This window comes from Mus musculus, chromosome 11 (genome assembly GCF_000001635.26).
Source record: "Mus musculus strain C57BL/6J chromosome 11, GRCm38.p6 C57BL/6J".
In the NCBI taxonomy this organism is placed as follows: domain Eukaryota; kingdom Metazoa; phylum Chordata; class Mammalia; order Rodentia; family Muridae; genus Mus; species Mus musculus.
The window spans coordinates 106864508-106892005 of record NC_000077.6 but is presented as its reverse complement, the minus strand read 5'-3'; the positions used below and the strand labels follow the sequence as shown (position 1 = coordinate 106892005).

At 38.6% G+C, this 27498-nt stretch overlaps 1 protein-coding gene across 4 annotated transcripts in view; it reads left to right on the top strand.

Moving 5' to 3' along the window:
- Positions 1-27498, top strand: part of Smurf2 (SMAD specific E3 ubiquitin protein ligase 2) — a 100687-nt gene that overhangs the window by 28742 nt on the left and 44447 nt on the right. For 2 of the 4 annotated variants that reach the window (XR_001780039.2, NM_025481.3), the window contains exons 2-5: positions 16067-16105; positions 20396-20504; positions 23338-23471; positions 27229-27294. Coding sequence is in view for 2 of the 4 variants with exons in the window: in NM_025481.3 (NP_079757.2) it covers positions 16067-16105; positions 20396-20504; positions 23338-23471; positions 27229-27294 (348 nt within the window). In the remaining 2 variants the exon portion in view is untranslated. Of the gene's footprint in view, positions 1-16066; positions 16106-20395; positions 20505-22897; positions 23010-23337; positions 23472-27228; positions 27295-27498 lie in introns of all 4 variants that reach the window. The other 2 variants (NM_001362894.1, XM_006533936.4) reach the window with 2 other exon arrangements.

Below are 27498 nucleotides of genomic sequence, written 5' to 3'. Positions count from 1 at the left end.
GTTTGATAAAGTATCACAAAACAAGATACAGCCCAGTAAAAGCTAGCAGAGGCACTTATGTTCTTTTTTGTTGGACTAATTTAAATTGACAAAAGTTGTGAGACTGGGGGTGGGTAGGGGATTGGGGGGGTGGGTATGGGGGAACCTTTGGGATAGCATTGAAAATGTAAACGAGGAAAATACCTAATTAAAAAAAAAAGTTGTGAGACTGGAAGGGTTATAGGTATGTTAGAAATACTGTTGTTACTTTGTTAGCACTCAGTGCCCAGTTGGAAGGGATTTAAAGTAGAAATAGATGTCTCTGTATCCGTGACTAACCGGGCCCTTACAGAAGAGTAAATACATAACTGACTAATAAGAGCACAGCATACCGGAGTGCTGCTCACCATATGACATTTATTCCTGTGTTTCTACTTGACCAGAAGAGCTCACTCAGTCTTTAAGGGCAGACTTCTAGTACTGATTTCTTTGTGTATTCAGTATTTTCTCTTGTATAATTCTTGCCTTTGTCATTTAAAGATAGTGAGTAGTTGAGTAAAGTTGTTTAATTTGATGTGACATGAGGATTTTTGAGATTTTATTATTGTATTTTGATGATATTTTGTTATAATCCGTCTGAATAACCTATTTGCCAGTTCACTCACATTTTATTTACCAATATGGCTATTTCCGGTCTTGATTTAACTACAGGGGACTGAAATGGTCCTTAGTGCTATTACCTAAAATATTACCTGAAAGTTTTCTAAATTTTGTGTTTACGAGTGATTTTGTTTGCGATTTGGACTTTTGTCCAGACTATTTTGGTAAGAAAATCTCTGGGATTGTCCTAGGTGAGCATGTTCCTTTTCTTTAGCTTAAAACAACAACTTTGTTTTTAGTAACAATAATTGATCTTTATTAGAGTCCTGCTCTGGTGAAGGCTTTTGTCGTTGTCTTCTGAAACAAGATCTCATGTGGCCCAGGCTGTCTTCAAATTTATGCAACCAAGGCTGGTCTTGAATACTTGAACATCCTTCCTCTACCTCTCAAATGGTGGAGTTACAAGCATATTAGCATGCCAGCTCCAGCCTGGTTCTTGGGAACCATTTTTAGGGAAACTGGTAGTTTATAAGTTTGTGATGTTCTGCATGGCCTAGGTACATAACTGTCTAAAAGTATTCTAAGCTCAGGAAACATCAGCCTGCAGTCACTTAGAGCCAGAGTTTACAGACAGTACGGATGAGGCTAGGGATGTAGCTCAGCTTGATAAGAGTGCTTGCAGTATTCCCAGCACTGCGTAGACAGTGACACATGTCTGTGACACCAACATTTGGGAGATGGAAGCAGGGTGATTAAAAGTTCAGTGTTGGGGCTGGAGAGATGATTCAGAGGTTAAGAGGTCCTGAGTTCAATTTCCAGCAATTACAGAGTGGCTCATAACCATCTGTAATGATATCCAGTGCGTCTTCTGGTCTGCAGGCGTACATGCAGACAGAATACATAATATACATAATATATAGAACATATAGTATTCATAATACATTTTTAAAAATGTTCAGTATCATTTTTTTATCTACATAGTGAGTGTGAGGCCAGCCTAGGCTACACTAGACCTGTTTCAAAAACCAGCCAACTTAAATAAAAATGACTTTGATTTTTAATTGTAACTGTGAGGTTGTCTATCCTGAATTAGCTTTGCTCAACAACAGGAGAGGAGCTAGGACTCTTAAGTAAGACAGGAAGATACAAGGAAACTCAATTGAGGAAGAAATGTCATGATTCCAGTAGATGAAATAAAGGATGTAGGAAGTCAGGACAGAGAGCTGACTTGTTAACTTTGCTAGGGACTCATTCAAGAAATAAAACTCACTTGAATCATTAGATGTCTTCATGAGTCAGTTTAAGAAGGTAGAGTTTTGTTTTATCTTTATATCTCCTTTTGTTCTATGACACTATGTGGGGTGGGGGTCGGGGGATAAAGGCTTTCACTGGAATTGCAAGTTCCCCTAAAGTACCCTCTGAAATTATAAATTGTCCTTGTTTGTGATTATACTATAGTATTAGACACATGTATAAATTTGGACATAATAGCACATAAGAGTGAGGGTCTTGATAGGATTTGTTTTTGTTTCCTTTGTCATTTGATAGACAAATTGTGAATAGAGTACCTAAGCAGTTGGGATAATCTGGTATTCTTGTCTTTTTGCATTTGCCCATGCCATGTCCCAGAGATAGCTCTTAGGTGGATGATGAAACATACACAGAATAACATCCACTTGATTTAGTTCATCAATGATGAGACAAATTTGTTTTCCATATCTACCCAGAGGTACTTAGGTGGTCCTAAACCAGAAAGTTCTGAAATCAGGACAGATAAACTCAGCAGTCACCACTGGAAGGTGCCAGAAACTTGATATAATCTAGGACTGGGTTTATCAGGGGTTGACTTAATTATCTGATATTCCAGAACTGTTAAAATATTAAGTTATATTTTATAAAGTTGTTAGAGGTCAGAGATAGTGCACTAAGTGAAAGGGCTTAGGTGTTAAGCAGAGAACCTACCTGATGTAGCCCAGAACCTAACTAAGCTCAGGGATGGAGAAACAGAGTAGTCCTTTGCAGCCAAGAGGCTTACTAGGTAAGCCACATTTTTGAGTGGTCTTGTCTGGTAACATGCAGATTTATTGTAAGTTGAGATCTGGCTGGAGGTGATCGGTAGTGTGCATATGATATGAAATTAGGATATCTAGTGGTTCCTAGTGATATGGTATGTCTGTTAGGATTATGTCACCCAGTCAGATTTGTACTGTGGTCAGCAGCTAGGTGGCCTGGGTTAGTAATTAGTAGCATTCAGATTTGAGGATGTAGATGCCAAGAGAGGTCAGGTTTGTATGGCGAGGACCTTACCTTGCCTGTTGAGTGGTCTTTCTAGCCCTTGTAGTTCTTTTTACATTTGTAGTTTTTTCTACTATGTTTCTAGTGGCCTGCATTTATCAGTGGAGCCTGTTTGGTGATTTGTTTTATTAGGTATTGAAGAACTACAGTTTTTACAATCAGTAAGTTTATGCTATTTACATTGTTGTAGAAACAAGACTATTGTAGCTAGAGACTGTTATGGAACAGTATCTCCTGCTTTTCACTAGAAAGTAGGCTCAGTGAAGGCTGTTATTTATAAAGGACTCGAGTATGTAGTAGGGCTTAAAGAAATGGCTAAACAAATACAAATAATTTTGGGGCCATCTAGATTTGAATAAAAAATGCTATTAGGTTAAGAATCAGGAGTGAGTTTCTTTATTTGCTACTTGTTTCTTTTTGGGGAGGGGGTAGGAAGGAAAGGGTTTATTTCTTCTTATATTTCTAGGTGACAGTCCATTGTTGAGGGAAATCAAGGCAGGAACTCAAACAGGGCAGGAACCTGGAGGCAGAAGGTGATGTAGAGGCCATGGAGGAGTGCTGCTTATAGCCTGGTTCCACTGACTAGTTTCTTAATCCTAATGATTTGTCAGTGATTTTCTTAGGATTTTATTGATTTGATAAATATTTGAGTGCATATTATATTTAAAATTATGTAACAACCTGTAGGTGATACGTAAGTAAGCCACATTAAAAGAAAAACAGCTTTCTGGGACAGAGGGTAAGATAAGAACTCCTGATATATCACTGTGAGAAGGAACTTGGAAACAAATGGAATTAGTGTGTCCTTAGAGGTTCACAGGAGAGGAAAAAATAAAAAACTGACAAAGAGTAGAGTCATCGATAGTTTGGCAGAGGATCTGAGTTTGGTTCCCTGCACCCATGTCAGGCATTTCACAACCACCTGTAATTCCAGCTTTCCTTGCCTCTGTGAGCATCTGCACTCACCTGCTCAAACCCACGCACAGACGCATAATTAAAAATAAAATAATTAAAAAGAAGAGAGTTAGCTTTCCTAGAAGAGTTGTACACTTTCAAAATAGATGTATCCTGTTGGCTTGCCTGGGACGGGCTCGGCCACCCTGGCTGTTCCTTAGGATGCGTCTTTGTAGGATTAAGGAAGTTACTATGACAGTTGATTAAAATTGAAAATTGAATCTAAAATTTGAGGGTGAGGGAAGGGAAGGGCAGACAGACACAGTCACATACACATATGAAGTAGAGAGACCGACAGCCAGAACAGGTCTTACATGGAATTGAAGTTTAATAGAGTAGACATAGTTTTTAGGGCTAGTTGGAATAATCACATTCGAGAGGTGGTAGAGGAATATCATGGATAAAGCTAAAGTAGAAAGGTCTTCATCTTATGTAGGAGAGACAAAGAAATAAGATTACCTAGTTGAAGAACTAATATGAGAGAGAAAGATGGAATCACTGACATTTTAAAAGATATGAGAGGGAGAGGGAGAGGGGGGGAGGGAGAGAGAGAATTTACCATTCTTATTTAAGAGGTGACAGAGTAGGATGAGTCTTAACTATTATGTTTCCTTTTTATCACATATATCTGTGGGGTTGGTTCATTTGGTGCGAGTGTGCATGTGTGCATGCGTGTGTGTCACAGAGCACATGTGAGGCACTTTTTTTTTTAATCGAAACAGCCAATAATCTTTATTTTGCACTTTCCCACCCTTTGTCTCCTCCAAAAAGCACTAATGGGCATACTTGTGCATGTGAAAATATTGTATAAAGTATTCAGGATGATCTCTAATAAATCAAAAAGAAAAGAGACACATCTCAACATAGATAGAGGCACTTCTGATATGTATTGGCTAGAGGACAACTTGTGGGAGTCAGTTCTCTCCATCCACCTCATAAATCATGTGGCTTCTGGAGATTGAATTGAGGTCACCAGGACTGGTGACAAGTGCCCTTACCTTCTGAACCATCTTGCTGGCCTGCAAGTCTTGTTTCCTTTTTTGTGCATATGAAAATGTAACTAAGATACTTGTAGGGTTCAGTCAGTATGCTCCGTGGGAAGCTTTTTGGCACATTATAAATATGCTAGATATACATACGTGGACATTAGAAATGGAAACAGATTAAATAGAGAGTTAGACATTTGCTCTCTGGTGTTTGGAAACCTGTCATACAGTTAGTAGAACTTGAGTGGTACTCAGGAAAAAGGGGGCTCCCTAGGGAAATTGATGCATTTCATCTTGAGTAAGTAAAATTTGAAGGGCTGGTGAAATGCCTAAGTAAGGAGTGCGTGTTTGGCAGTTGAAATTGGCTTGGAGATTGCTTGAGAAGAGAAGTAGACGTACAGATGGGGTTTACTTGTCAGCATTTACTGGAAAACTGACCAGGTTCATACGCTTTGCTATGGAGTGTCCCTCCCCCATGCCAGTTCATGTGTCAAAGCTTAATCGCTAAGGGATGCTATCTGTAGATGGAGCCTTTGGAAAGGAATTAGGTCAATGAAGATAGAACATTCATGAATAGGATTAGTAGTAGATGCAAGAGAAGATTTCCTTCTTTGCTTTGCCAGGAATACATCAAGAACATGCCTGTCTACACTCCAGAAAGAAGGTTCTCATCAGACACTGTTGGCACTTGATCTTGGACTTTACGTCTTCCAGAATTTTGAGAAATAGTGTTTGTTGTTTAAGCCACCCAGGCTACAGTATTTATTTTGGCAGCCTGAGCTAAGATAAACCTCTTGTCAGAATATGAGAAGACTCCTTTCTTGCTAGTAAACAGACCTCACTGGACATTTTAGAGGAGAAAGAATACAAATAGCTAATATGTACTGAACATTTGCTTTATTAAATATTAGTATTTAAAATAATTCATATATTGTAATTTGTTTAGTCTTTAAAACAACATTGTGAGGTAACTTAAGGAAGTCTCATTTTCAGATAAAGTCTCTGGAACATAGATTCATTAAATAGTGTTCAGGATTACACACCAGTAAAATAGTAGCACCAGGCTCAAATGTAGGCATTCTGACCTTGTTTAACCTGTGCGTGATACTTAAAGTTTAAAACCACCCTCTTTATAGTGTTGCTAGAAATAAAAGGTAAAGGACATTTGGGAGTGGCTAGGAAATGATGCAGACTTGTCTATATATATAATGTTAAATTACGAATTACAAATAAAATTACAAATACTATATACTTGAACTGTACAATAACACATCCAACTTGAAATTCTGAGGAAGAATAAATTATTGTGCAGTGTAATTTAGGTATACTCTTCTATTTAAAAAAATTAGATTTCTTTATTTTTATTCTATGTATGTGCTATGCCTGTTTTTATGTTTGTGTACCAAGTGTGTACCTGATAACTGAGGAGATCAGAGGAGAGTATTGGGTCTTCTGGAACTGGAATTTCAAAATGGTTGTTGACTGCCACATTGGAGCTAGGCACGAAATCCAGGTTCTCTGGAAGAACAGCTAATGTCCTTAGTTACTGAGCTATCCTCTTCAGCCCCTAAGTATACTCTTCCAACCTCTGGCACAGCCATCACTTATGAATAGGTTGTTTGAAGGAATACATCTAGCAGAGGAAGTGGTAGTTGAGTTCTGAAGTGTTACTTTTGTTGGGATGAAACACAATGATCAAAGCAACTTGGGGAGGAAAGGTTTTGTTTTGTGAAGTTTCCACATCACAGTTCATTATCAAAGGAAGTCAGGACAGGAATTCAAGGAGGGCAGAAACCTGGAAGCAGGAGCTGATGCAGAGGCTGTAGAGAGGTCCTGCTTACTGGCTTGCCCGCTTACTTTTACTTACTCCGCCTGCTGTCATATAGAACTAAAGACACCAACCCAGGGATGGCACCACTCACAACAGACTGGGTTCCCCTTCCCCAGTCAATCACTAATTAAGAAAATGCCCTTCAGGCTTGCCTACAGTCCTATCTTCTGGAGGAATATTTTTAGTTGAGGTTACTTCCTCCCTGATAATTTTAGCTTGTGTCAAGTTGACATAAAACTATCCATCATAATAGTAACAGAATAGTGTTTGACCTGCCAACAGAATACAAGGGAATTGGTGTATGAAAAGCAGTACATTTATGTATTTTCATTCTCAAGTTAGAGAAAATAATTCATAGAAATACTGGCTTAAAATACATAGTTGAGGAGCTGGAGAAAATGGCTCAGTGGTTAAGAGCACTTACTGCTCTTGTGGAGGACTCCTGTGTAGAGTCCCAGCATCCAAGTTGGGAGGCTCAAAACCTGTAACTTCATCTCCAGGGGGTCTAATGTTCTCTTCTGTGACTCTGCAACCTCGTGCATGCACACATGTATAGCCTCATGCATATAGTGAAAAAAATAATAAATTCAAGAAAATTATATATAGCTGAAATACTTTCAAATAGTTTTCCAAAATACATTTATTACCATGTATTTAGGTTTGTATTTGGTACTTTTGCTTATTTCAAAGTTCTGTAATAACTTTTCGTTTTTAACATGGTCTTGTGTAGACCCTGTTACCTACACTTACTGTGTGGACTTAACTTGTCTTTTCCTCTCCAGGATGAATAGACATAGTCTGCCACTTCCACACCCAGTTTATGTGGTGTTGGGGATGGAACTCAGGCTCCACATGTGCCACACAGGCATTCTGTCAACAGAGGTATACTCAAAGTTCCTGTAATAATATTCAGCAATTATAAGCTGCTGCTCTTGCATTTCAGTGATCAGGAATGGTGCAAAAAAGCATTTGTCTTTAGAGCATGGGCCAACTTGTTGGGACTCTTTGAGAGGTGTTGAATTTGACTTCTATATTAAGTTTTCACAATATCAGTGTAAGCACAAGAACATGAAGAAAGTATATTGGTTATAATAGTCTTGATGGGGCTGGAGAGATGGCTCAGCTGTTAAGAGCCCTGACTGTTCTTCCAGAGGTCCTGAGTTCAAATCCCGACAACCACATGGTGGCTCACAACCATCTATAATGAGATCTGATGCCCTTTTCTGGTGTGTCTGAAGAGACTTACAGTGTATTCACATACATAAAATAAAGTCTTTTAAAAAAATAGCCTTGATAACTAAGTTACAGGAACAGTTTTGTAAAAGTTTGTTTTCAGTGGGTGAGCAAAGAAAAGTAGGATATCTGACTATCTTTTTTCTCTTTCTTTGAAGCAGTTTCATTCCAGTGAGCATCATAATTGGAATGCAACTGCCATCTGAGGAAGAAGGGGAAGTTTGTCAGGGAGATAATGAGCAGTTGAGAGCATTATTGAAATTAAGCGTAGACAACCATCCATTATGAGTACAGCTGAGGAAGAACAGTAGGGCACTCTGTTACTACAGCTGGCCATTGTGTTGATACTGTTACAGATGCTTGCTTCATATAGGCAACTCCTCTCTCTCTCTCTCTCTCTCTCTCTCTCTCTCTCTCTCTCTCTCTCTCTCTCTCTCTCTCTTTCTTTCTCTCTTTCTTTCTTTCTTTCTTTCTTAAAGATTTATTTATTTATTATATGTAAGTACACTGTAGCTGTCTTCAGACACTCCAGAAGAGGGCCTCAGATCTTGTTACAGATGGTTGTGAGCCACCATGTGGTTGCTGGGATTTGAACTCCGGACCTTCAGAAGAGCAGTCGGGTGCTCTTACCCACTGAGCCATCTCACCCGCCTGGCAACTCCTTTCTTATCAGAAATGATTGACAATCCCAAAGTATGATAGCAGCCCTTCCAGGAGTGGTTTTTCCAATTACTATTTAAAATAAAGAGGATTTTGGGTTTTTTGGAGGGTGCTAGGGTGCAGGACAGAATTTATAAATATTTCTTGCAAAAGTAACAGAAGACATTTTAACCAACATAGTGACATATTCTTATATTCCCAGCACTTAGGAGGTTGAGGCAGATGACTCTGGATTTAGATGAAATTTTTATGTATATGTTTGCATGTGCCTAAATGTATGTACCTATGCATGTTTGGCTTGAATGCAAATGGCACCCGTAGGCTTCTATGTTTGAATTTTTAGTCATCAGTTGATATATCTAGTTGATAGATGATTTATTTGGGAAGTATTAGGAAGTGTGTCCTTGTTGTAGAAGGTGTGTAACTAGTGGCTGGGCTTTGAGGTTTCAAAAGCCAGACCAGGCCCAGTGTTTCTTTGTCCCTATCTATCTGTGGATCAGTATGTTAATCTCTCAGCTACTGAAATACTTGTATGCATCCCATCATGATGATAATGGACTAACCTGAAAATATAAGCAAGCGACTAGGGAAATGCTTTGTCACAGTGTTTCTTCACAGCATTAGAAGAGTAACTGAGGGTGTGTGTGTATGCATGCATGCGTGCGTGCGCTTGTGCGCGTGCGCGTACATGAATGTAGGTGTAGAAGCTCACAAAGATTAGAAAAGAGCAGCACATCCTGGGAACTGGAGCTACAAGTGTAACGTTATGAGACTAGAAATGGAACTCAGGGGCTCTGCAGGATCAGACAGGGGCTTTTAACCACTGATCATTTCTCCAACCCCTAGATTTGAGGACAGCAGGGCTACACATAAGAATTCTAAATCCCCATCAAAAGGGAGTATTTATGGCATGATAATTGAGTCATATCTACCTTTTGAGCTCTGAGCATAACGGCTGTCTTTGTGTCTGTAGAATCTATTTAGTACTTGGCATAAAGTGAGTACTTGGGAAATGTCAAGTGAAAGAATGAAACTAGGCCTTAGGGTACACATGTGCCTTTAATGTTAGTACTTGGAAGGCAGAGGCAGGTGGTTCTCTGTAAATTTGAGGCAGTCTAGTCTTTCTATATAAGGAGTTGGCGGCCAGCCAAGGATATACAGTGAGACTATTTAAAAAAAAAAAAAAGGTGAGGTGGAGTGATGGGATTGTTTATCAATTGGTTTGTTCTGTTCTCAATAAGCATCTTGAGAGTTATACTTGTATCCATATGAAATATAGAGATAGTATCAACATGCTAATTCTTAGTAACTTTCTCATAGCTGTCATAAAATGCATATCATACTTTGGCTCTTGGTCTCTGAGATGTCAGTCTAGTGACAGAGAGAGGGCCTGGTAGAGCAGAGCAGTTCACATCATGGTGGCCAGAAAGCAGAGTATAGGAGGATCATGACATTGGCTTTTCTTTTATCTCGCCTGTGTTCTAAGCTAATAGGTTGATGCCACCCATGTTTAGTGTTGGTCTTCCTCCTTAAATTGAGTCTCCTCTGCAAACTATCTCACAAAGACATACAGTGGTTTGCCTCACTGTGGGAAATATTGATTTAAGAATACAAAATGTGGGCTGGGGAGATAGCTCAGCAAATAAGAGCACTGACTGTTTTTCTAGAGGTCCTGAGTTCAATTCCCAGCAACCACATGGTGGCTCACAACCATCTGTAGTGGTTGTGATGCCCTCTTCTGGTGTGTCTGAAGACAGCTACAGTGTTCTCACATACCTAAAATAAATCTTTTTTTGTTGTTTTTGTTTGTTTGTTTGTTTGTTTTTGGGTTTTGGTTTTTCGAGACAGGGTTTTTCTATGTAGCCCTGGCTGTCCTGGAACTCACTTTGTAGACCAGGCTGGCCTCGAACTCAGAAATCCACCTACCTCTGCCCCCCTACCCCCAGTGATGGGATCAAAGGCGTGCACCACCACACCCAGCCATAAAATAAATCTTAAAAAAGAATACAAAATGCTTGGAGGAATTCGAGATGAATATTAAGATCAAAGTAGCATAGCAGAAAATCTATGTGTCTCTAGTTTATTGAAGACATTGTCCCTAATAGACTGTATAGTAGTAGTGCTGTATTATTAAAATGCTACATTTGTAGTTGTCACTGATCAAAATTAGCACATAATTGGTTAATATCTGAAGTTAGTATAATGTGATAATAAAATTTAGTGAAAATTTAATCAATAAGCATTTCTTTCTTTCTGCATATAGTAATTCCAATAAGAAACTTACTAAATGTTAAAAGGGTTGAGGTACAGCTGGGTGGACAGGAGAAAGTCTGACCTCCTCACCCTTTGCTGCATGTGGCACACTTAGTTTACAAGTGCGCTCTCCTGCTGTTTTACTCGTAACATTGTATATACATGTGTCTCTCTTAAGAAACACTTAGAAAACAATGAAGCAATCTTGCTTATAGTTTCTGTTACAAAAAAATGAGATTTAATATATATATATACATATACACACACACACTAGATATACATTTTTCAGAAGCCTTTGATACGTACCTCCTGAGGGGAAGGTTTGTTACAGTGGCATACTCAGGAGCTTGTCATACTGAAATTAATAAATTCTTTGAAGATTTATGGAGTATAATTTCCATAATTGATACTGAGGATGGGAAAAAAGAGCAGAGAGCTGTGGTTCTAATCTCTGAAGTAGATTTCCAAGAAATAGAGCAGTACAGTGAAGACTAGAGTATATGAAGATTATTTATGCAAGTGAATAAAATTTTTCCTTTTTTTAGATCATATATTGATAATCCTCAAAATTACAAATATAAGGTGTTGCTTTGAGAGCATTAAACAATATATGTAAAAACTGCTTCCACAAGAATTGGTTGGAGGAGCTGGAGAGATGCTCATCTGTTAATAGTGGATCCTGCTAAGGCTGAGGACCTGAGTTTAGTTCCTAGTGCCCACTTTTGGTGGCCTACACTTGCCTGTAACTAGCTCCAAGATATCCAACATTCTTCCGGCTTTCATGGACACCTACACATGAGATGCCATAAACTCATACAGGGACACACTTACACAAATAAAATTTAAAAACATTTGTTTTTAAATCTGTTTGGAGCTGATGAGATTTAGTGCTAGGAATAGTAGTCTGGGGCTCGGGACATGGCTAAAGTTGGTAAAGTACTTGCTTATGCAAGCATGATAACCTGAGTTTGGATCATTTGCACCTGTGTAAAAAGACTGGCACAGCACACTAACCTGTAATCTTAGTTTGGGGGAGGTTAGAATCACTAGAGTTTACTGGTGTCAGCTAGTCTAGCCAAGACAGTGTGCTCCCTGTTCACCAAACATAGGAGAGTGAGGTAAATATCTACATCAGCTGCAGGTCTCACACAGGATGGATGGATGAATCAATCTCTCTCTCTCTCTCTCTCTCTCTCTCTCTCTCTCTCTCACACACACACACACACACACACACACCAGTTCTGATATTTGACCAGTTCCGATATTTTTTGCTTTAAATCTTATTTTTTTTCTTCTTTTTCTTTTTTTAAAAATATTTATTTATTTATTATATGTAAGTACATCGTAGCTGTCTTCAGACACCCCAGAAGAGAGCATCAGATTTTGTTACGAATGGTTGTGAGCTGCCACGTGGTTGCTGGGATTTGAACTCAGGACCTTTGGAAGAGCAGTCGGCGCTCTTAACTGCTGAGCCATCTCACCAGCCCTTATTTCTTCTTTTTATTTTTTCTCTTTCCCTTCTTTCATCCCTTCCTCTCAGCTGTGTGTATGTGTGTGTGTGTCTGTCTTCTCTTCCCCAACAGTCTCAGGTGCTGAGATTACGGGTATATATCAGCATGGCTGACTTTCCTGAAGGTTATGGATTAAATTATTTTCTTCATGAATTTAGAATGTATCCAGTTTTTGCTCTTGAGTTTTCAGTATAATTTTTTATTTTTATTTTATGTGTATGAATGTTTTCCCTGAATGTATGTTGCTGCACCATGCATGTGCCCTGGTTTGTGTGGAAGCCAGACAGCACATTGGGTCCCTGTACAGGTGGTTGTGAGCTGCTATGTGGACAGCACATTGGGTCCCTGTACAGGTGGTTGTGAGCTGCTATGTGGGCTCTGAGAGTTGAACCTGGGTCCTTTGCAGGAGCAGCAGGTGCTCTTAACTGCAGAGCAATCTCTCTACAGCTCTTGAGTTTTAAGAACTTTTTGAAAATTACTTTCATACCCTTAATATCTTATAAACTTTAAAAAAAATGTTAAATGTGATCTGATAAGTTTCAAACAAAGAGAAATGATTAAAAAGATTGGGTTTTTTTGTAGGCCAAAATCAGGATTATGTGTGAGGATTTGTAATAGGTGTTTTATTATTTAACAAAATCAGCATTTTAGTGAAGTTTTAGAGTACGTTGAAATGTTTCATTAATTCACCATTGTCTATTGAATGCTGTTCAGATGCCAGGTACAATGTATACTTAATGGTGGGGATACTAAGAAATGAGGGAGAATGTATAATTCATGCAGTGTGGTGTTTGCAACCTGTGTAGTCACATTGTAAATGTAAACATTTATAGTACAGTGTGATAATTCTTCATGGTAAAGATAGGCTTCTGAGAAAAGGAGAGAGTTGAAAGAAACTTGTTCTAAAAAGCCTTCTTCCCTTGTGAGTTTGCAAAAATGAGTAGGTGAAGAAACTTGAGATAGATGATCTGGGTGGAAAGAGGGATGGGAAGTCTATGGTGAGAGGTGAGCGGTGAGCGGTGGAGCATATTAGGCACAGTATGGCAGATCTTAGACTAGGGAACTTAGATGGGAATTGTGGTGATGAGAAATGAAGTCATGGAGATAGATAAGCACTAGCTGTGGCTTTGAGGAGAAAATAAGTTTCATTTGGAAGGCCTTTAAGGATAGAAAAGGAGAGTAAGAGGATGTAATCAGGGATTTGGAAAGATCACTGTGGGTCCTGTGTTGGCCTGGGAGCTGGTGAGGCTTGAGATAGTGACCCAGTCATAAGGCTGTAGTAATTGCTGGGACTGAATTAGCTGAAGAATAGACAGATGAGGATATCCAAGAGGTTTTCATGGAGCTGATGTTGGTTGAAAATTTCCACCCTCTTCAGCTGCTTCCTCTCTTCTGGTCAGGGGAGTAGACCTAGGATCTTGTGTATGCTAGCAAGCACTCCACTTCTAAACTATACCCAGCCTTACTTACTGTAAACTGGTAAGAAATAGTTGGTGGGGATGGAGGTCTGGGGGGACAGAGGAGGAGTGATTTACTTGGGAGCATACTTAAATTTTGTAGAACTGAGTTTGAAAGGGTTTAAATGTTATCAGAACTATAGAATAAATGACAAAGAACCAAGAGAATATATGAAAAGTGGCTTTACCTTTTTTTTGAGATGGAAGAGTTTTATTATTCTGCTAAACAAAGAACACTATTAGAGATATGAGCTCTCTCTACAGAAAAATATTATCATAGCAGTTTATGTAGAATTCCAAGGTCAATCAAGATGAGCAGCTTTTTTTTTTTTTTTTTTTTTTTTTTTTGAGAAAGGGTTTCTCTGTTAGCCTTGACTGTCCGGGAGCTCTCTGTGTGGACCTGGCTTGCCTTGCATTCACTGGAGGGAAGCTTGGGTAGTCAGAAGAGACACAGCATGTCTGTGGTGACTCGCAAAGTCCATGAGTATATCTTAGAAGTGAGATCTAAAGCACAGGTGGAAAAATCATTTCGGACGGGAGAGTAGAGGGACTAAAACATTAAGTCTATGACAGGAAGGTGGAGAATTCTCAGCCTGTTTCTCTGAAGTCAGGTTTGGGCTCATTTCACTTCATGAATCATAACATGAATGGCAGTTTAAGACCATTGCTTTATTACTGTTAAAGACTATAATTTGAGATGTGCATGTGTTGTATTATGTGTTGATCCTAATGGCTTGGTTTTTGTACTGATAAAGGTTACTGGGAAATATTTCTAAATCCATTTTATGATTTAGTACTTTCAGTTATGGTCTTAGTTTTCATGATTGAATTTTTATTTTTATAAACAAAACTACCAGGTGTGGTAACACACACCTTTCATCCCTGTGAGTTCAAAGCCAGCTTGGTCTATATAACAAGTTATAGGCCAGCTGGGGTTACCTAGTGAGACCTTGCCTCAAAAATCCACAAATACATTTTTTGTTCTAAGATGTGGACTGAGGGGAACATAAGGTCTTTTGATTGTTAATATCTTTATTCCTATACTGATAGCGTTTGTTTAATTTATTCAAAAGTGATTAGTTAGGCTTCTTAAATTTATATTAAATGAATTTTATATGCCAAGCATCAATAATTGTAATAAATCCCAAAGACAGAGAAGTATGCAGAAATTAGTCAAACATTATATTCATCTTATATATTTAATTATAAGTATATGGAAATTTGTAATTTTCTCTTTGCTTGTTAAGTTTGAATTAAATAAGTTTATGAACGCTGGAGCGATGGCTCAGTGGTTAAAAGGATCTTGTCACTGAACTGTTGATGATTTAGGGGAAGGCAGATCTCTCCTGTAAGGCAGATTTAAGAGCACAGAATGTTAGTTTTTAAATATTGCATTGTCAGGAAACTTTTACTTATGGTCGTCTGTAGAAAGTTGTTTCATCCTTAAGTAGATATGCCAACCTGAATTTATGTATCTTCTTCTAAGAGCCATTTTCTCATCACCACTGGGTTCCTTCCAAGTCAAAAACAAATAAACAAAAAACCTTTTAGCTGGGCAGTGGTGGCACATTCCTTTAGTCTCAGCACTCAGGAGGCAGAAGTAGGCATATCTCTGTGAATGTGAGGCCAGCCTGGACTATAGAACAAGTTCCAGGACAGCCAGGATTACAAAGAGAAACTCTGTCTTGAAATGACGCCCCCCCCCAAGCCAAAAATAGATCTTTTATTCTTTTATTTTAATTTTAATTCATTTTTATTCCCCTCTACTGTGTGCATGAGAGAGAGAGAGAGAGAGAGAGAGAGAGAGAACACAAGAGTGAGCATCCACGAGATGGAGCGTGCATGGATCCCTTGTGACTGGAGTTGCAGTTATGAGCAGTCTAATCTGGGTGCTGGCCTCTGAACTGTGATCCTCTGAAGGTGCAACTGTTCTCAACTGCTAAGCCATCTCTCTAGTCCTTTATGAAAAATTTCTCCACTAAGAATAGATCTTGATGGAAGATAGAATTAGGCCCTGATTAAAATGATCAGATTTGTAATCTTGTTCCTCTGCTGTTACTGTTAATCATTGCTAAGGTTACAGCCATTGATTTATGAAAAGATGAAAGTTACTTAGCTTCTTCTGTAGTTTATGATCGTATTTCATACCTCACTGTAGTTAGGGGTGATTAGGGCTTAATTATCCACATTTGGCATATAAAATTCATTTAATATTTTTAAACATTTAAATGTTTAAAGGTGAAGCAATGCAGTCTTACTATTTTAATTTAATTTTCCCATGTATTTGTTTTTGTTTTTTTTTTACAGTACTCTGTGCAAAAAACTTGGTGAAAAAGGATTTTTTCCGTAAGTAAATGAACTTTAATACAAATCTTGTCTATACTGTGTAGGTTTGGGAGAGAACTTAATTGTTAGAACTGCCTGGTTTAGGGATCTGGAGGCAGACTGTCTATGAATTCTATAGTTCAGGTCGTTGCCTCACACGTCTCAAGAGGGCTCTGGGGTTTGCCTTGTCCTCTCTTCACTCATAATTCACACAAATGTGTGTACAGGTGCAAGTGTTAGAAATGCTTCTGGAAAGGTTGAAGAAAAAAATGTAATATGCTTTTACTTTAACATTTTAAGGAAAATTCACTCACGCATTCAGGATTCATTGGGAGGGAGAGAGTTGAGCCTGCTTGTTGAGTTTCCAGGGTTGTAGGAAAGAGACCTCCAGAGAAGGGGTTGACTGCACTGTAGTCTATTTGCCAATTGGATGTAGTTGTTTGTTTTGTTTTGGGACAGGGTTTTGCTGTATGGCCTAAGCTGGCCTTGAACATACAGTCCTTCTGATTCTGTCTTCTGAGTGTCAGAATTACAGGCATTAACAATGCCCAGAAGTTGTGGAAGTTTTGTAGTTTCATTTAGGATTAAGTTTTGTGAGGGCGGATTGGGACATTTCCTTATATTTACTAAAAATCTCAATCTATAATCTCTTTCCCTCTTCCTCACTTTGTGTTTTTTGTTGTTTTGAGGTAGAGTTTCATGTAACCCCATCTGGCCTTGAGTTCTTGAGCATTCTGTGTAGTCTCTGCCAGCAGATTGATAGTGTGAATTGTAACCGTATAATTTCATACTTTACATTAGCTTTAAATTATCCATTAACAGTCAAAAGATTGTAAATAAAAACCTTCAGCCAAAAATTTTACATGTAAAATATTTGAAATTAGAAATAACTTTTATGGGCTGGTGACCTGACTCAGAGGTTAAGAAGAGCACTAGCTGCTCTTCCAGAGGTCCTGAGTTCAATTCCCAACAACCACATGATGGCTCACTACCATCTATAAGGGGATCTGATGCCCTCTTCTGGACTGTGGATCAGAGCACTCATGCATTAAATAAATAAATTAAAAACAAACAAACAAGCAAACAAACTTTTATTAGATTTTAAATCTAAGTTCTGTCAGCTTACAAAAAACAGCATGTTGGGTATTTCATATGATGTTAGGTAATATTTTCAGGTTGGTTAAAAGGGATAGAAATTCTCAGGGCTGGAGAGATGGCTGAGCAATTGAGAACACTGGCTGCTTATCCAGAGGCCCCAGGTTTGATTCTCCACACCCACATGGAGGCTCACTACCATTGTAACTCCAGTTCCAGGGGATCCGACCCCCTTTCTGACCTCTGAAGGCACTTCATGAAAGTGGTGCACAGGCATATGTGCAGACAAAACACTCACATATATAACAATAATATTTTAAAAAAGGAATCATTTTTGACACATTTTAAGTCCATAATTAATTTCATTTATTAATTTCTATCTTTCTACAGTAGACTTGATTTTAAGTTTAAAGAACGTAATTGTATAAAACTCTAGTTATGAATGTTTATGTTAACTTTGTGTTTATATGGGTAAGTGTGGAATAGGATAACTTTAAGTAGAGGAGGGCAGCCTTCCACTTCTGTGCCATATTCTGTTTACCCCACAAACATTTCACAGGAGAGGAGGGCTCAAGGGCCGTGGAACTCCCCAGTTGTATCTGCTAACACCAATTTTATTCTCCTGGGCTGCTCCTTAATTATACTTCCCTGTCATTAGTAACCTAAAGGCCGTGGTAAGATGGGACTTTGTGATTTGTGTGGGTGAAGCTGCAGGGGGGCAGGGAGGCTTGGATGTGGTGCCAACCAGGACAAAGCTGACACTTGCTTTTAAGACATTTGCTCACATTTTGAAGATAAAATCTTCAGTTTTATTTTTTAGTTTTCTTTCCTTTTCAGATTCTTTCCCTTTCCCCAGAGCCCCATTCACAGCTTCTCTCATAAAATGACCAGATAGTCTTGTCTCAGTGTCCTCAGAAGTCACTCTTTGTAAGTCTCCAAGAACTGACAGTGACTCCTTGTAGAGTCTTTTTGTGCTTGAATAGTAGGTGAAAGAAAGAAATCCTAGTTCATTGGTGTAGGCAGTAAAAACTGTGAAGATAAGAGTGTGAGCTTGCTTCAGGCATAAGGTTTAGAGGCAACATAATTATTTTTAAAACTCAAAATGGAAGCTACCTGGCATACTAGAAAGGGAAGCAACCACAGTTAGCCCAGGCCTCCCTTCCAGAGGAGCCAGCCAAGGATGGCAGTGACTTGAGGCTCACCGTGACTAATGTTCCAGATACCTGCACTTCAGGGTGTCTTTGACCTGTTTAAAAGTTTTGTCTACCCACATTTATCTGAGAGGAAGACAGTAGATCTTAAACTTTTTCTACTATTGACTATGTTTCCTGATCAGAGTAGAGATCTAAAAAGAAAAGATTTATTTATTATTTTAATTTTAAGTGCATGAGTGTTTTGCTTACATGTAAGTGTAGGGCCTGCATCCCTGGTGCCACTGGAGGCTAGGAGAGGGTGCTGGTTTCCTAGATGTGTATTTGTGGACAGTTGTAAACCATTATCAGTGTTAGAAAGTGACTAACAATTGCTTTTAACTGCTGATGCATCTCTCTAGTACTTTGATGATTATTAATTATAATTATTAATAGTAAATATAGTTAACTTTTTGGTTATAATTTAAATTGTGTTCAGTGATTAAAGTCCATTTTAAGGTGGTGTATGTGTCATGTGTCATGATACATGTGAAGGTCAGAGCTCTGCTGCTCTTTCGTACCTGTGTGTGCTCTGCATCCATTGTTCTTTCTCCCTGTTCAAATCAGGCTGTCTTCTGGCTTCATAAGCTTTTCTCTTGAACAAATAGTAAATGGGTGGCGTTTCTGTTTTTCATCACTGACAAAATATTTCAAAGAATCAACTTAAAGGAGGAACTGGAGTTTTGGTTTTGGGGGCGTTCTTTTTGTTTGGTTTTGGTTTTGTAGCTCATGGTTGTAGAGGTTTTCAGCTCATGCCTAACTGGCTCAGTTCATGTGGGCCTGTGATAAGGCAGACCACGTGGCAGGGAGGACACGGTAAAGCTGCTCACTTCACCATGGCTGGAGAGCAGAGATGACAGGGAGGAGACGGAGTAGGACAATGAGATACAGCACCAGAGCTATACCTCAAGGACTCAGTTCCTTCAGCAGGGTCTCATTACCTCCCAGAATAGACCATCATGAATGCATCAGTGGTTACTCTCGATAAGGTCAGGGTCCTCATAAACCAGTCCCTTCCCAACTACCTCTGGGTATTGCTGTAGTAAGGACCAATCTAACATAGCCATTGGAGTATTCTCCAGATCCAAATATATAATATAATATAATATAATATAGAATAGTTGCAACCCCTTTAATACAGTTCCTCATGTTGTTGTGACCTCCAACCATAAAATTATTTTATTATTACTTCATGACTATAATGTTGCTGCCCTTATACATCACAGTGTAAGTACCTTGTTTTCTGATGGTTTTAGTCAACCCCTGTGAAAGGGTCCTTTGATTCCCCCGAAGGGGTTGCAACTCACAGATTGAGAACTGCTGCTTTAGACTTTGTTCATACTTCTCACTACTATGTGTACATTGAGCTAGTTATGATTTGACATTTAATCTTTTTTCCTTCATTTGTAAAATAGAGATAACAACACTCATTTCCCTTAGAGGATATTGTAAACATTTAGGACAAAGCATTTTGAATAATTCCCATTGTGTTTGCTGTTTTAGTCAGATAGCCAAGCATTTCCTTACTGTTGATTTCCTTTCCTGTGTTTGCTATTTTCATTTTTTCCTTTGTGGTGTCTCTTATTACTTGGTAGCAGTTTTTAAGCAGTTTGACTTTTTGGAAATTAATGTTCTGTGTGACAACTATGTTTAACAAGCCCTTTAAATGAGCTACTAAGACAGTTGTGTCAAAGGAAAGAGTGGGGATGTTTGAGCATTCACCTTCTCAGAATTTAATGGCTGCTTACAATCCTCAAGTACCCAGGTACCATCTAGACCATGGTAGTGTTTAACAGAATGCTCCAAGTTGGGAACAAGAAAAAAACATACAGTTTAATATCAGCTGTGGAAGTGACCTCAATGTTTGCTTAAAATAGCCCCTCACCCTCTGTGTGTATGAATCTGTGTGTTTGAATGTTGGAATGGAAAAATCTTTTATAGCAAATAATAATCCTCATGTAATTAATCTTTTCTCTTACATGTCAAATTATTTTTTTAGTTTAAAGTACTTCCCTTTTCCCCACAGGTCTTCCTGATCCATTTGCTAAGGTGGTAGTTGATGGTTCTGGGCAGTGCCATTCTACAGATACTGTGAAGAACACACTTGATCCAAAGTGGAATCAGCATTATGACCTGTAGGTATAAATGATTAATTTGAAATGAAATGCAGAATTAATGTAATATAATCTCTTAAAAGAATCATGGAAAATGCTTTCAGTTTGTATACAATATAGTTTCTTTTTTCCTTTTTGTTTTTCAAAATAGTGCTAAATATTGAGCCTTGGGTCTTAAACATGGTAGGCAAGCACTCTATCACTGAACTATACCCTCATGTCCTTTTTCACTTCTATGTATTTTATCTGAGGTTTGTCTTACTAAGTTGCTCAGACAGACCTTGAACTTGGAATCTTCCTTCCCTTCTAAATAGCTAGGATTGCAGGCCTGCCAATATACGGGCTCAGCCTTATGATTTGACATCTATAAAAGAGGAGCTAAACCCAGTGGAAAAGTGCTTTGAATTATTGTTGAACAAGACAGGCAGGTAGGCATGTGCACCTGACTTACACACACACGCACACACACACACACACACACACACAGAGTTAAAAGAAGGAAAACATATTTTGAAAAAGTTACAGCCATATTTCTTGATAGATTCAATTTACCTTTTCTTGAAGACTAGTGATGTTGGACATCTTTTCATGTGCTCGATGAAACTTATTTTTTAGTTAGTATTAACTGGCTACCTAGGGAGGTCTATCTTAGATGTGGAGGGGACAAGATCAGAGTAACAGTTGAGATCATTTTGTTAAATCTTTTCGTTACATTGGGTAGGCCTAGAAAGGATAACAATTATACTTTAGCCAAAATCTTGACTGCATATATAATACTGTATTCTACATGATAATATTATGTTCCCTTATGGAGATATTCCTTATGTTAGACCCTCTTAAATTTTGTTTTTAAATTTTGTACTTGTTGGAGAAGTTGAGGTTCTCTAAAATAGAGATTTCTAAAAGTAGAGTGCAGTGGTGCCTATAGTGCTGCCTATTCAGGAGGGTTGTTACGTTCTCAGCCCCTGAATGGACAACATAGCAAGACTCTTTCTTAAAAACACCACCACCAACAAAAAGTGTTTAGCTTACAGGTTTAAAAGAATTCATGTTTTTTCAAGCCATGTGTTTTAAATATATAACTTTTCTTTAAAATGAAAACAGAGACTGCCTAAATGCAATTTCTACTTAGTTTCTGACCTTGAAATATTTTGACAGAATGTTTTTGACTTGTAAAACGTAAGTGCTTAAAGTTATTTTCAAAAGGCTTCTAACTAGAAAATTATTACAGTTAAGAATTTCAGATCTTTTTGTATTATAGTAAACATAAAGGATATGTTGGTACATGTACTAAATAGATAAGAGTTCCTTAGGCGGGCTGGTGAGATGGCTCAGTGGGTAAGAGCACCCGACTACTCTTCCGAAGGTCCAAAGTTCAAATCCCAGCAACCACCCGTAATGAGATCTGACTCCCTCTTCTGGAGTGTCTGAAGGCAGCTACAGTGTATTTACATAAAATAAATAAATACATCTTTAAAAAAAAAAAAAGAGTTCCTCAGGCTACTGAGTAGTAGTGGACTACTGAGGCCTCAAGAGTCACTATTTTAGAATAGCTGCAAACCAGTTAGGAAACTCGTGTGTGTGTGTGTGTGTGTGTGTGTGTGTGTGTGTGTGTGTGTGTGTGTGTGGTATTACTTGTTACTATGTGGTATAACATGAAGTAGTTACTTACCAGTATGTATCTGGTAGATGTTTTTGAAAATTGATGTATGTCTACTCTATGACAGTTTAGAACATCTCATTTGTAAGCAGTAGACTCAATAGAAACTAGCTTCATTTTAGAGCCAGGTTTGATGGCCCACACCTGTAATCCACCACTTAAAGCAGAGATGCAGGAGGAAGGCAATCTGGTCTAAACAAACAATAACAAAACAGGCCTAGGCATGTAGAGTATTTGCTAAGCATGTATAGAGAGAGCCCTGGGTTTGATCCCAGCATTACCTAAAACTAGATATAGTAACACATCCCTATAATCCCAGCACTTGGTAGGTGAGAGCAAGATCACATAGTGAGTTCAAGGCCAGCCTGGGCTGCATTAGACCATCACTCAAAGCAACAAAACAAAGGGAGAAAAAACCCTTAGTTTTTATAAAGCAAATGTATTGACTTGTATCGAAAGAATGTCAGGGTGACCACTTTTAGACACACTGGATCCAGGGCTTAAGCGCATCTTCCACGTTCCTTGTTTTTATTTTATTGAGTGATAGTATAAGATCAAGGTTGCTGGACCAAAAATGTGACCTCTTAGAATCACTGAAATAAAGTTAGGTTCTGATCACGTGATTATGTTATAACCATGTTTTTGCATGACTTGATGCCATGTTAATAATTGGCCGTGATAGAGCTTTTATATACTTGCAGGCATATGCACAGACAAGTCTAGTAACGCTTTTCCCTGCTCTGCTTGTCTGCAGGCAGTGAAGTGAAATCTACAAGAGTCCTGCTCGCTCAAGGCCTGCATATAGGGAAGAAGCAGGGGAAAAGCGTTACAAACAGCTTTGTTCTGCAGCATTAAAAATGTAACAGGTAGGTCAGATTTTTGGTCTATCAGCCTTGACAGTGCCTCTTGAAGGTAAACTAAGTCTCTGAATGACATTCCCAAACCCTAAAATAGCTTTTTCGTTTTTAAAGTTTTTACCCAACATGAGATTGGAAAAAAAGGGATTATATTAAAAATTATTTTAAATGTTTTTAAAGTTTTAAGTTCGGTACTTTGGATTTATTGAATTCAAAACATAGTTTGCTGCTTTTAGCCATATTCTGAAATATATTTAGGATGCTAGGATATTAAAAAAATTAAATTGTATACTATTTATAATTACCAAGTTATTCATGTAGCTGTTTTGCCTTTTAGGTATATCGGAAAGTCTGATTCAGTTACGATCAGCGTATGGAATCATAAGAAGATCCATAAGAAGCAAGGTGCTGGATTTCTTGGTTGTGTTCGTCTTCTTTCCAATGCCATCAACCGCCTCAAGGACACTGGTTGTGAGTAAAAATTTTTTTTTTAGTTAGAAAATATGTATGAGAATTTTTATGTAGTAGGTGTCCAAAACTTAAGTTCCCATGTATATCTAAAACACTAGTAAAAATTCCTGGCCTATATTTATTTATTGGACACAAAAATTGAAACATTTTGGGCTGGCAAAATGGTTTGGTAGGTCAACCATCTGGCAAAGGTAGCTCGCTCTCTCCTCCTCCCCCTCTCTACTCCCTAGCACATACTAAATACTTAAATCAAATTTTTTATTCAGAAATGAAACATTTTAAGAATGTGATTCTAAAGGTGAATCAGAGAGGATGCTTGAGTGCCCAATAATTTACACTATTCAGAAGTGATTTACATTTGGGGCTTGTCTTAGACCAGATAAAGGCAGCTCACCTTATGGAGTTAAGAGTTAAATGCAAAGGCCCATGGCAGAACAAGATACTGAGAATAAAGGATGGTGGAGTCTTGACCTCTAGACAAGATATTTGCACCATCCATTTAGGATTCAAGAAACATTGAGGAAGAGAAGTGAAATAAATGTGTAAGGCACAGGATGGGGAGAGGGCCTCCAAAATGCTATCTGCTAAGCACAACATGGCCATAGGAACCGTGAATTCACACTAGCTGTGAACATTGGCACTGGAAGTCCAGAGGTCCAGCCTTCCTAACATTCAGTTGTGCAAGGAGAAGAGATTCCTAGGCTTAACACCCAGTGCTGATCTGTTTGGCAAGTAAGAGGACCTGAGAGAGAAGGGAGAGTGGGACCCAGTCATGTACAGTGGTAAAACCTCTAGACTCTCATGAGAAGCTCCAAACTTGGAGTTACCAGACAGCCGTAAACTATGTGAAACACTTAAAAGTCAACAAGGCAAAACTAAACCATAAAGTTGGTCAATAGGCAAAAGAGATTTCTAGGGAAGAGAGGAGGAGTGAGTGGTAGAGTTGGGAAGGAAACAGGAGGAGAGAGTGGCCAGAGTATGTCACATACATGTATGTGATTGTAGAAGAGCAAGATTTACTAATAAGAGAGAGGGGTAGGGAAGATAAAAGTGATTGCTATCCAGAAAGTTAGAAAGAAAGGTACTGCCTCAAAAAACAAAACAAGCCGAGCGGTGGTGGTGCACACCTTTAATCCCAGCACTCGGGAGGCAGAGGCAGGCGGATTTCTGAGTTCGAGGCCAGCCTGGTCTACAGAGTGAGTTCCAGGACAGCCAGGGCTATACAGAGAAACCCTGTCTCGAAAAACCAAAAGAAGAAAGAAAGGAAGGAAGGAAGGAAGGAAGGAAGGAAGGAAGGAACGAACGAACCAAGGAAGGAACCAATATACATGCTTTAAACATTTTTTTTTTTTAGCACCTAGTTTTGGCGGATTTTTTAAAAATAGAAATAAATTTTTATTTAGGCATTTGGGACCAGTAAAAAAAAGACATTTGAGAGTAAAATAGTTTTCCTGACTACTTGATTATAATCTCTTTCTCACCATCCTGCATATTAGAAAGCAGAGGCATTAGAAATGGTTTCTGTAGTCGATTGGTGAATTGACTTACCATGTCCGTTTCATGTAACTCTGGGACAATATAAAGTGAGGACATGACTGCTCTAAGGTATGATTGAAGGAAAGGTTTGGTGTTTTGTTTGTTTGTTTGTTTGTTTGTTTGGTTTTGAGTCAGAGTTTCTTTGTATAACAGACCTGGCTGTCCTAGAACTACCTCTGTAGACCAGGCTGGCCTCAAACTCAGAGATCTACCTGCCTCTGCCTCAGTACTGGGACCAAGGCATGTGCTACTAACACCTAGCTGGGAAGGTTTTTATTGTAGGTATGAGGGAAAGTACAGTCAGAGGCATCTGGAAGAGTCCAGAGTAGGAAGAGAAAGTAGTAGACTAAGCATGTCCAGCAGATTAAAGTGGGCCATGAGAGGAGAAAAGGGTGTGGTGGGCAAGAGTAGCGTGTCACTAAGACAGGAAGACAGAGGGGAAAGAGAGCCTTGGCTGGAATGGTAATGGAATATATAGGAAGGAGGAGCTGGGGGAAGGGAAGCCCACAAGCTGGAGAAATTTAGGGTAGAGGATGGGATGCAAAGAGCTGGGAAGAATCAGAGTGCCAGCATCGATTGTGTGACAAGAACATGCTATGCTTAGAGAGCCCGAAGGCCAGCATGTGCTTTGGTATGCTAATAGGCACCACAGTTAGCCATTTGTCCTGTTACTTTTGGACCTGACAGGGGTATCTTGCCATTGGGATATAGTTGGAAATACCTTTCAGCAGATGTTGTGTTTGTATTTTTCTGTAGAAATTTTTAATATTAAAATAAATCAGTTTTGTCATGAATGGCTAAGCTAATAAAGGAACCCACATGAATTTTATCTAAGGAAATTAGTAAACAAAACCGCTATAAGTTTAGCTTTGCTCTATTAAGAGATGTACACTGAGACGTATAAGTATTGACCTGTTACAGAACAGGGAGAGGACTGAGGTTCTGAATCAGGAGCTTAAGCCTAAGCCGCTGAGAAAGTCTTAGCTCCCAGGTTGGCAGGTGATGAACAGTAGGAGAGAGCTGGGCCAACAAGAATCTACTTGTGGGGGCTGGTGAGATGGCTCAGTAGGTAAGAGCACCCGACTGCTCTTCCGAAGGTCCGAAGTTCAAATCCCAGCAACCACATGGTGGCTCACCACCACCCATAATGAGATCTGATGCCCTCTTCTGGTGCTGTCTGAAGACAGCTACAGTGTACTTACATATAATAAAGAAAGAGAGAAAGAGAAAGAGAGAAAGAAAGGAAGGAAGGAAGGAAGGAAGAAAGAAAGAAAGAAAGAAAGAAAGAAAGAAAGAATCTACTTGTGGATAGAAACTGTTGCACTGCTCAGTTCAACAGGAAGATGTAATTTATAAACCCAGCCAACATGCTGTGAGGACACTGTGCCTTATAACTTCGGAAGCACACCAGTGTTGTATTGATTTTACAGATGAGGCATCTGAAAGAACTATTACCAAAATGATTGTTACCTCAAGTCTACAGCTTACAAGTTTTGTCTCTTCAGCTTCTTCTCTTCTCCCCTTCTCCCCCCCCTCCCCTTCCTCATCCTCCTCCTTTTCTTCTTCTCATTTTTAAAGACAGGGTTTTCTCTCTTTAGCCATGGTTGTCCTGGAACTTGCTCTGTAGACCAGGCTGGCATGTACCACCATCACCTGGCACTCCTTGGCTTGATACTTACTTTGTGTTCTTTTGAATGCATGCATGCATGTATGTATGTGTGTATGTATGTTTATATGTGTGTATGTGTGTATACATACATAGACATATATAAAATAAGAGCTGACATTATTCAGCACTTAAGTACCACATACAATACTGAGAGTTGTATATAATAATCTGATTTAATCCTTGAAAAATAATTAGATAGGTTCTGTTACATATTGAAAAGCCAGAAATCAGGTATAAATTGCTTAGGATCAACAATTATTGAGAGGTAAGGTAAGCCAAGGTTCAGACTGACGTGATCTGAAAGCTTTGGAGAGAACCATCCATCACCAGTGTAGTTTACCAGCACTTTATGATTTTGAAATCTGAATTTGTCAGAACTTGCTGAGTTGTTTAAATTTGCTACATATGTAGTTATAGAATTTTAAACATTTTATAATTAGAATGATTATTAGAGATAGGTCTATTTTTCAATGGTTTGTGAAAATATAGTATCATTCATAGATTATAGATGTTAGAATTTCTGATACTAGTTTTTTATTTTTATTTGAATAGATCAGAGGTTGGATTTATGCAAACTGGGGCCAAATGACAATGATACAGTTCGAGGACAAATTGTAGGTAAGTGTGGAATTTAAAATTCTGAATTTTAGTTTTTTTTAAACTGCCATAGGACTAAATTTTGTTTTGTTTTTTAAAAGAGAAAGTCTCATATAACCCAAGCTGTTCTTAAACTTGGTGTCTAGCCAGAGTTGACCTTACATTTTTGATCCTCCTCCTGCCTTTGTCTCCTGAGTGCAGGTTTTATGATGTGCTGTGAATCAA